The sequence below is a fragment of the Haliotis rufescens genome, unplaced genomic scaffold (genome assembly GCF_023055435.1).
Source record: "Haliotis rufescens isolate VD_foot unplaced genomic scaffold, xgHalRufe1.0.p SCAF_3, whole genome shotgun sequence".
NCBI classification, from domain to species: domain Eukaryota; kingdom Metazoa; phylum Mollusca; class Gastropoda; order Lepetellida; family Haliotidae; genus Haliotis; species Haliotis rufescens.
In genome coordinates, this window is record NW_025964001.1 from 50,916,017 (window position 1) to 50,927,566 (window position 11,550).

Sequence of the window (11,550 nt, forward strand, 5' to 3'; positions counted from 1 at the left end):
AATACAAACAGGAAGTGAAGCTGAAATGAGAACTAAAATTCAAATAAAAAGTGAAGCTGAAATGAGAACTAAAATACAAATAGAAAGTGAAGCTGAAATAAGAACTGAAGAACAGACGGTAGTGATGTTGTGGTCGATAATGAAGTACAGAAAGACAAAGAGAACAAATCAAGAACTGAACCCCAGATAGACGATGAAGCTGAAGCAGGACAATAAGACAATGAAGTTGATGCAAAAATGAGGACTGATACAGGCTTTGACAATGAAGCAGAAATGAGAACTAAATACAAATAGAAAGGGAAGCTGAAATGAGAACTAAAATTCAAATAAAAAGTGAAGCTGAAATGAGAACTAAAATACAAACAGAAAGTGAAGCTGAAATGAGAACTGAAATACAAATAGAAAGTAAAGCTGAAATGAGAACTAAAATACAAATAGAAAGTGAAGCTGAAATGAGAACTAAAATTCAAATAAAAAGTGAAGCTGAAATGAGAACTAAAATACAAACAGAAAGTGAAGCTGAAATGAGAACTGAAATACAAATAGAAAGTGAAGCTGAAATGAGAACTAAAAAACAAACAGAAAGTGAAGCTGAAATGAGAACTAAAATTCAAATAAAAAGTGAAGCTGAAATGAGAACTAAAATACAAACAGAAAGTGAAGCTGAAATGAGAACTAAAATTCAAATAAAAAGTGAAGCTGAAATGAGAACTAAAATACAAACAGGAAGTGAAGCTGAAATGAGAACTAAAATTCAAATAAAAAGTGAAGCTGAAATGAGAACTAAAATACAAACAGAAAGTGAAGCTGAAATGAGAACTAAAATTCAAATAAAGAGTGAAGCTGAAATGAGAACTGAAGAACAGACGGTAGTGATGTTGTGGTCGATAATGAAGTACAGAAAGACAAAGAGAACAAATCAAGAACTGAACCCCAGATAGACGATGAAGCTGAAGCAGGACAATAAGACAATGAAGTTGATGCAAAAATGAGGACTGATACAGGCTTTGACAATGAAGTTGAAATGAGAACTGATACAGACTTTGACAATGAAGCTGAAATGAGGACTGATACAGGCTTTGACAATGAAGTTAAAATGACTGAAACAGACTGACAATGAAGTTGAAATGAGGACTGATACAGACTGACAAAGAAGTTGAAATGAGGACTGATACAGACTTTAACAATGAAGCTGAAATGAGGACTGATACAGACTTTGACAATGAAGTTGAAATGAGGACTGATACAGACTTTAACAATGAAGCTGAAATGTGGACTGATACAGACTTTAACAATGAAGCTGAAATGAGGACTGATACAGACTTTGACAATGAAGCTGAAATGAGGACTGATACAGACTTTGACAATGAAGTTAAAATGAGGACTGATACAGACTTTGACAATGAAGTTGAAATGAGGACTGATACAGACTTTGACAATGAATTTGAAATGAGGACTGATACAGACTTTGTCAATGAAGTTGAAATGAGGACTGATACAGACTTTGACAATGAAGTTGAAATGAGGACTGATACAGACTTTGACAATGAAGATGAAATGAGGACTGATACAGGCACTGACAATGAAGTTAAAATGAGGACTGATACAGGCTTTGACAATGAAGTTGAAATGAGGACTGATACAGACTTTGACAATGAAGCTGAAATGAGGACTGATACAGACTTTGACAATGAAGTTGAAATGTGGACTGATACAGACTTTGACAATGAAGTTGAAATGAGGACTGATACAGACTTTGACAATGAAGTTGAAATGAGGACTGATACAGGCTTTGACAATGAAGTTAAAACGAGGACTGATACAGACTTTGACAATGAAGTTGAAATGAGGACTGATACAGACTTTGACAATGAAGATGAAATGAGGACTGATACAGGCACTGACAATGAAGTTAAAATGAGGACTGATACAGGCTTTGACAATGAAGTTGAAATGAGGACTGATACAGACTTTGACAATGAAGCTGAAATGAGGACTGATACAGACTTTGACAATGAAGTTGAAATGTGGACTGATACAGACTTTGACAATGAAGTTGAAATGAGGACTGATACAGACTTTGACAATGAAGTTGAAATGAGGACTGATACAGGCTTTGACAATGAAGTTAAAACGAGGACTGATACAGACTTTGACAATGAAGTTGAAATGAGGACTGATAGACTTTGACAATGAGGTTGAAATGAGGACTGATACAGACTTTGACAATGAAGATGAAATGAGGACTGATACAGACTTTGACAATGAAGTTGAAATGAGGACTGATACAGACTTTGACAATGAAGTTGAAATGAGGACTGATACAGACTTTGACAATGAATTTGAAATGAGGACTGATACAGACTTTGACAATGAAGTTAAAATGAGGACTGATACAGACTGACAATGAAGTTGAAATGAGGACTGATACAGACTGACAATGAAGTTGAAATGAGGACTGATACAGACTGACAATGAAGTTGAAATGAGGACTGATACAGGCTTTGAAATAATGTTGGGGATCATTGGGGTATATATTAAGAGACAAAAGGCACCCTCGTCTTACTCCAATGTTGGATTTAAAGGAATTTGATTACTTTATTTTTAACACATTTCCTGAAATTGTATTTGCTAATAGCTTTTATTGAAGTATTGATCTGTTAGCTGAATCAAATGCCTTTTTGCCAATGGTCTTGTAATTGATGTTTTTGCATGTTATCCTTTATGCTTTTATTTACGACCTTGCAAAATTGTTTCCTACAATATCCCAATTGTTGTTAGGACTCTGCTTCTTGTAGATATAACTATTGGCTATGAAAAGGGTTTCATCGCTTAATTAATCTATTATTATTATTAGACTAAAATAAAAAATGCAACTAAGAGGGTTTGGGTGATCCTGGCACAGTCAGTCTGGTTAGGCTAAAAAGGATCTATACCGAAACGTCGCCTTTACAGTAATAAAGAAGTTGTTATCCATAAAGTGTGTCTACTTTGTCATCCGTCAACTTCTTAGGAATGCCTATCAAACAATTCAGTTGGTAGATCAATGAACAAGATGTTGATTTTCAAGTTCATTACTTATGTTATCTTCTTCTTTCGTTTGCTTTGTATTGTTTTATACATGACAATTTCATTACCAGTTATTTGTTCATTAAGACTGTCATGTATTTGCATATCGTCATGTCCTGATGAGTGATGTAGAGTCTTCGGAGAAGTTACTTTCGTTTTGTTTTAATATTGTAAATGTCCTGATAAAGTTTCTAAACTCTTTTTGATCAGACTAAACGATGTCTTCTGGGATGAAATGTATTGAATAGTTTCCAGAATGTTTATGGTTCCTGTTGTGAGATCGGAATATGGCCCAGATGACACAACGATGTGGTTGTCAAGGTTGTTTCTTCGGTTATAAATGTGACATGTACGTGTGCACACATCAGCACTGTCAACCAGACTAACGTCTAACCCGTCAACCCCCCCCCCCCCCCCCCCTTTCCGTCACGTATACATACTATCACATACAACATTACTTACCAGTTATATGTTGACCTGGCGACATCGAATGGATCACTCACTGGGCGCCGCCGTCTTGAATGGAGTCCAACTCTCGCGAGATCTCGTTATATATGTGAACTTACTTTTAACATTACTCCCCCCTTTGAAACGTTGATCACGTCCTTGTGAGATATCCAAATATTTTGTATGTACAACAGCTCTAGCGACAAAAATTAAAATGTCTTGAGTAACCTACATGAAGATAGTCAGTATGAGGTCACAAGAGAATAAGTACATAACTATGTCTGCAGGCCTATACATACACACATTAACAAGTTGTTTGACATAACATAACAATAAAGAACAAGATTGATGTAACGGTTAAGAGTTCACATTCACTTACATCACTATACATATAACATTCAGTCTAAAGATGCAAAGAAATAATCACAAAAACTACAAGACACTGATATCACAATACTCTATGAAAAATGTTCATTTGACCGTGTTCACGCTATGAACAATGGGTAATGCATGCACTTATACATGTACTTATACATTTAGAGTTCATGGTTCACTGAACATAGTCCTTCAGCCACAGCAGGGGTCATCTCATTCTTTTCCCTTCTTCTTATGGAGGACTACTGGGTAATACAGGGCCATAGCAGCTAACTTCCGTTGAAGGGGTGTTCCTCCTTTCATCATTTGGAAAGACAGTGATACCATTACTACCCGGTACTGACTTCTGCTTTTGATTTGAATGAACAATTCCTATCTTAGGCACATGGTTGGCATTCAATGAAGGTGTGGATGGATGGATGGTTATTATAAATATTATTGCATTATTATGAATTTGAGCCTATTCCTATGGACTACCACCTTCTTATGGTCAGATACATGTTGAATTCCATGGATCACATCAGGAAGCTTTGTAAGTACTTGATATGGTCCATATCAATGTAGATACAATTCATGGCATTTGCCTTTTGGTACTGAAGGACAGAAAAGTAAGACTTGGTCCCCTGCTTGAAATGGCTTAGCATGAGATTTGCGATCATAATACTCTGATACTGGGATGATCTTTGTAGATTTTCCTTGACTATTTCATAAGCCTTGGTTATCCTGGACTCCATTTCTTTCACAAAATCCCCCTTTTCTATCACATTTGCCTGTTCCCCTGTTTGTCCGTATATGATATCTCTTGGTAGATTAATTTCTCTACCAGAAAACGAGGTAGTTTGGAGTATACTTGGAAGAACTGTGTCCACTTGAGTTATGGGCCATCGTCACCAGAGGTAGACGTCCATTACATTGATGTTTGGCAACATACTTGCTTAACATATCTCCGATAGTCCTCATAAACCGTTTTAGGTTTTGAATTGCCAGTATCAATCTCAAATTTGCCCAAGTTAGTACATCCTAGATCGTAATCATCCTTTGAGAAAACATCAGAGTATTTCAACAACATCTCCTTCAACTTTTTTGACTCAGTTTCTGACAGGTCTCCATATTGAATCTGTGAATTCCATGCATTATTTTCATAAATATTGACAAAGTTGCAATATTTCTGTCAGCTGTAGACATGGTAGATCTCACAGGGTGAAACTCGCCAGTGTGTGTATTCTCATACAAAGTTCTGTTTTCTTCGGTTACATTCATCACTGGTACTGGAAAGATATTGTTTTTTGGATCAGCTAACACCTTTGCAGTTATTAGTCCACTTTTCTGTTGAAATTTTTCTGATGGTTCCAAATATCCAGTTAAGTTAGCAAGTCGGGATGAATTCAGTTTTACTGGGAATATCATTTCATGCCCTGCTGGTACTACCACTCTGTCATTAATCTGAACTCTAGCAATGAATGTTTTCTTACCTTCAGTTGTTAATACAATATAGTGCCATCAAATCCTCATCCTCTTTTGGGACATATCAATTGTCGCTTTCATGATTCGCAAAACGTCAGCACCAAGAATCCGATCACAACAACCACCAGGACACACAAATACCTTTATCCGTTTATTAATGGGTCAATTCGGATATTTATGTTAGTGTCACCACTTATCTTGATTTCCTGTGAATTTGCTGACCATGCACGACTATTGGTTTCCTCAAGATTTACTTGAAATCCTAATGAATGAAGAAATGTTTCATCAATCACAGTAACTGAAGCACCTGTATCACCTGAATTCCTTCAATTCCACAAACAGAAGCATACAAGACACCTTCTTCCACATTTTCAAAATTTACGTTTTGTTGGGTCTCACTATTTTCATCAATGACAGCCGAGGGACGACCGCTTCCCCTGGACCCTAACTGTTTAAATTCCTATTCCTGCCCTGCGGTCTTCTGCAGTCCCTTTGCATATAATGCAACAGATGCTACTCTCACTGCCTTATCCAGGGTTTCCACTTGTGCATGGCTTACATCAAGTCTAAGTTCCTTTGCAACTAATCCTTTAATAAACTGATCCATGGCTAGCCCATCAACGTCCATAGCTATCATATCTGATTAAGCTCTGTGAGCTAATTTTTGAGCAGAACATCCAAATACTTTCTCCATTCAACATTTTCCTACCTGGTAGCTCTACCTTGTACTTTCGCCTCCGTTCCTCTGAAGAATAATACGATTTTAAGGCATCAGATAACAGTGCAAAGTAATTCTTTTGCGCTGTTGTAAAACGGTGGTAGATTGATTTTGCTTCATCTTTCAAACACAAGGCCATGAAATCGGCTTTCTTGTCACAGTAACAGTTATTCTGTTGAAACTGTTCCTACCATTCAACCCGAGTTTTCTCTTTCTGAATTTTTTTCTGGCATAGTCACTGTTCACATATAATTCCGGTCCCCTTCCATTACGAAACAATCCCGCTGCACACCAATGTAAGATCGGAGTATGGCCCAGAAGACACAACGATATCTTGAGTCAAGTTTTTTCCCCGGATATATATACTGAACCGCAAAAGAAACATCACCATGGACAGATATATGAGAAACCTTATTTGTCCAAACACTGTAAACATACTTTGAGACATATTAAAAAGATGTAACTTGGGAAAACTGATCACCAAGGTTGAAATTAAAGTGTCAAACACTAGTCTCTGAGCAAATGGCATCAAAAGCCAGTATCTCGTGTGTCCGCCATGTGCATTGATGACTGCCGTGCAACGTCGATACATGGAATGGATGAGGCGGTTGATGAAGGCCATAGGCACTTGAGCCCACACTCTGAGGAACGCCTGAGGCAGTTCAGCTGCAGTTGTCTGATGCCATTCTGCTGGAGGAAGTCTCTTGTTACTCTCGCAGTGTGGGCACGGGCGTTATCATGCTGAAATTCGTGGTTGCGACGACGTGCCAAATGAGGTATGGCGTGTGGTCTCAAGACTTGATCAATGTACCGAGCTGCTGTGACACCATTGCCTCTCCCTGGACCGATGTTCTGGAAGACCACAGGGCCGACCCTCTGTGCAAGACCAATTCCACCTCACACCGTGATGCTCGGACCACCCCACGAGTCTCTCAACAACACAAGCATCCGAATAACGTTACCCGAGGCGTCGCCAGACTCTCTCTCTCTCTCTCTCTCTCTCTCTGCCATCTGCTGTTGAGATACAGTAACTCTTCTCCACTGTTGGTGGCACCAATGCTGATGCTGTGTTGCCCACTGAAGACGTGGTGTCAGAATGAGTCCTCGGTTTGGCCTGTGACAGTGGAGGTGTCTGCTCGTCAATCGTCGACGCATGGTGTACGCTATAATGTGTCACTGGTGTGTCCCCATGGTCTGTCGAGCAGTTTCCGCAGCAGTAACAAAGCGATCTTGAAGATGCTGTCGCACAATTCAACGATCCTGACGTCGGGTGGTGACCCTTGGTCTTCCACTACGTGGTCGGTGATCTGTAGTGTTGGTGGTCTGGTACCGTTGCTTGAGCCTGTATATGGTCCTTACGTGGACTTGAAATGCATTGTCTACTTGCCGGGCGGTTTGTCCAGCTTGCAATCGTCCAAGGGCTTGGTGTCGCTGATTTCTTGTCAATCTTGGCATGTGGTAGCAATTCAATAACGAATCCGATCTGGGTGGATTTTTATAGGGCAAGAAGTGGGGAAACGCATGTGCATTTCAATTTCCACGGAATTCAAGTGCACCCTGTTACCATGGCCGTTGCCGTGATGCGTTTGGGCGATCGGTTTTTTTGTCATCTGCTTTGTTTTTTGTCATCAAATTTCATTTTTCCGGACAAGGTAATGTAAAATTTTAGAAACTTTGACAAAAATTACCCAGATATTTTAATGACAACTTTCATGCAACGTTACCGGGGGTGACGTTTCTTTTGCAGTTCATTATATTTGACAACAATACATGTACGTGCGCACACAGCAGCACTCTCAACCAGACTAACGCCTAACCGCCGCCAGCAACCTACCTTCCTTACGTCACATATACTATCACATATAACATTACTTACCAGTTACCCTGGCGACATCGAATACCATCACTCGCTGAACGCCGCCATCTTTAATTGAGTATCACTTTCGCGAGATCTCGTTATTTTTATGAACTAACTTTTTAACATTTAACACTGTTTTGATAGATTTTGTTCAGATCAAAGGCTTAAGTTATTTGAAGTAGCGACAATATGTTGTGAATACTTGCATAATATTGTGATGTTTTGTTTCTACCATTTAAATTATAGTTTACGCATGTATGATGTCATATACTTCCCACAACTTAAACTGTCAACCTTTGAGAGCTGCTCACACTAGTCACATGCGGTTATCTACTTGGCTAACTGATGCGGTCTTCTGGTCAGAACACACTCCTACTCTAATGGGCTGTGAGATGCACTGGCTGTAAGCAGGATGAGGTTATGCTGCTGGAGAGATAAGGCCTGGGTGATTTGGCCTCCTTTGCAGTGAAATATATGTATGACTATCTGTCAAGAGTACAAAATATGTCCGACATTATTCCTTGTAATCTATTTCGCATACCATTTCGCAACAAAGGTTAAAAAACACAAATTGAAATTACTGACAGACGTAATAAAAAAAGTTGGAACGGTGCCACATAATTAGTGAGCGTGTGAAACTATTTATATGAGAGACTCGAGGTGCGACCAAACATCCGGAAGTTGATGGTCATTTTCCGGAAGTGCCCTTATGGGAGATTGTGATCTCAGAATGTCTGTGTTTCCGTCATGTTTCATCATCGTAACATTTGTATTCTATGTTTACGGAAACTGCGACTTAACAAAGGCCTTTTATTGGCTCATATTATTGTAAATTGTAGCTGTTCATCTAATTATGTATTTAGGCCGGGGTCGCTGAAACATTGGAACCAATTACACAACTATAGATGAGTGCAAAACATCTCGACTTTTCCAACGCACATTTCCGTGATGTTTATGAGATCAACTTTTAAAGGATATGTAAATGAATAGATATACAGGCACTAATTGAATAATATACATACATGGAATGAAAGAGCGGTGGATGATTGGCAAGATATATATGAGCTATGTATACAGCAGGCCTCTCTGAGTAGGAGGGAGGGGTGGGGTGGGGGTGGGGGGGGGCGGGGGGGGGGGGGCGACACGTACAGATGTAGTTGAGGTAGGCGAAGATATTAAGACATGGACATGTATATAAAATTATATGTGATTCGATTCGAAGCAAATACTCTACGTAGGTGTATGTTTCTGTCTGTTTGACTGTCGGTCGGTCTCTCTGTAGATATTGGCCACTGGGTGGAGAGGGTCAGCAAAGTTCTCTTGGTAACCATTCATTGATTCAGTGCTAGGCCCGGGTCCCCCCTGTCCCTGTTCCCCCGGGACGCCGGCACAGGGAGTGGGGGAGTTGGGGCTAGGGCGTCATCACTTTTCCACATACCAGCTTGATATGGGAGCACAGCCCCAAGCGGTCCATGTTTTCGAGGTATACCAGCTTCTCGACACACAACCCTCAATCCCTCCTCCTCCCCCCCCCCCCCCCCCCCCCCGCACCCCCCCCGTTTTTTTTTGTTCCATTATGACACAAATAATAATGAAAGTATACACACATAGATCGGTGTATTTTGTTCCATTATGACACAAATATTAATGACAGTGTACACACATAGATCGTTCTATTTTGTTCAATTACGACACAAATATTAATGACCGTATACACACATAGATCGGTCTATTTTGTTCAAAGATGACACGAACATAAATGACACTATACACACATAGATCGGTCTTTTTTGTTCTTTTATGATACACATATTAATGAAAATATAGACCGTGATTCAGTCCTAATTGAGAACAATGTCATACAACTCCAAATAAATCATAAATCATGTAACAAAAAACCTAGGGGTCATAAATAAGATTTTCAACATGTAATTAACACACACAGCGTGAGGGTTCAAATAACACGCACTGAAATTGCCCTTCACTGAGCTTATGAGTGTTGTATATCTACTATTAAAAAAATATACTCTCCTCCAGCTAAGAGCTCTTGTGTTAATTTTACCCCGAGAAAAATGAACGCTGGTCGTTGTCCTTGGTATTTAAGAAGCTGGAGTCCTGTTTCAATCGCCCGAGGGAGAGGGGAGTTGGCTTCGTGGTATTGGCATTAGAGCATCTTGCTCCTAAATCATAATAGACAACCGACAAGGTTAAATTACACTGAAAACTCCATATAAACAGAGGGGGACTTGATAAATAAGATAAATATACAGATCGGGGAAAAGAGAAACGTAATGAAACCCCATTTATATGGACGATCCTGGTGAAATCCGGTCAATAACAAATAAAGATATATTCCTTCACTCTGTATCGCTCAACTCTTTATAGGGATACCGAGATATCTCGTAATGTAACAAACCTGAAAACAGTAGCTTAAGGAAATGTTATATAAATTATTTATTTGTAATGATGTTGAACATGAGTCAGTTCCAGGGCAGTATTGGATACTATGTGTATGATGACCCCCTGTTACGACGTAAATTGTAATAAAAAGGTAAATTGTAATACTTGCAGCAAATTGTAATAATTTTGACGTAAATTGTAATAACAACGTAAATTGTAATAATATTTGACGTAAATTGTAATACGCAAATTGTAATAAAAATTGACGTAAATTGTAATAATCTCTACTTGCGGTAAAATGTAATAAATTCTTACGTAAATTGTAATAACCTTACTACCGTAGTGTCCAAGACGCCAATTGACTAGAAATGATCTTTGTCAGTTGAGCTTGCGTTTCACATGTACAATTCGAGAAATACTGTGTATGATGACAAACGTACAAAACTGTTTAGTTAGGGATGGTTGGTATAGGCTTTATCGTACAATCGTCATTAAAGGGTGGTGTCAACATAGTGAAAGACATTTATTGGAAGTGATGTGATGTTTGTGGCATGCTATCATCTACGTAGAAGATACTACCATCTGCGTAGAAAATAATATCATCTATGTAGAAGATACTTTCATCTACGTATATGATAGTATCTTCTACGTAGATGATAGTATGCCATCTAGATACTATCGTCCACTTACATACTTTCATCTACGTACATGATACTGCCATCTAGTGTATGTAGAAGTGCAGTCATATATGTGATACCAATGACATAGAGCTAACATTTACTGTCATTATATACACACCTACATGCGCGCACACACACACACATACATACATACATACATACATACATACATACATACATACATACATACATACATACATAGATACATACATACATACATACATACATACATACATACATACATACATACATACATACATACATACACACATATAGTGTTTGTGTGGGGGTGTATGGGTATGTAGTGTGTGCAACACGTGTTTGTGTGTGTGTGTGTGTGTGTGTGTGTGTGCGCGCGCGCGCGCGTGTGTGTGTGTGTGCGTGTGTGTGCGTGTGTGTGCGTGTGTTTGTGTGTCTATGCTGATGAGGCCCAAGTATCGCAGCAACAGTACGATTTGGTTTCTTAGATAGTTACTAGTCTTTTCATCAGAATTTTAACAAAGTATGTTGTAATTTCATTACAGTGCTTGTTGTTTGTT

General features: G+C 38.9%; 1 protein-coding gene across 1 annotated transcript; it reads left to right on the plus strand.

The window, feature by feature from the left end:
- Positions 1 to 1,161: 1,161 nt before the first annotated feature.
- On the plus strand, positions 1,162 to 2,190 carry LOC124142009 (clumping factor A-like). Its single transcript, XM_046510231.1, has one exon. It carries the CDS (start codon positions 1,162 to 1,164, stop codon positions 2,188 to 2,190), a length of 1,029 nt encoding a protein of 342 aa, XP_046366187.1.
- Positions 2,191 to 11,550: the final 9,360 nt, after the last annotated feature.

Coding starts and splice junctions, on each gene's coding strand:
- LOC124142009 (XM_046510231.1), top strand. CDS start 1,162: ATGAGGACTGATACAGACTTTAACAATGAAGCTGAAATGAGGACTGAT.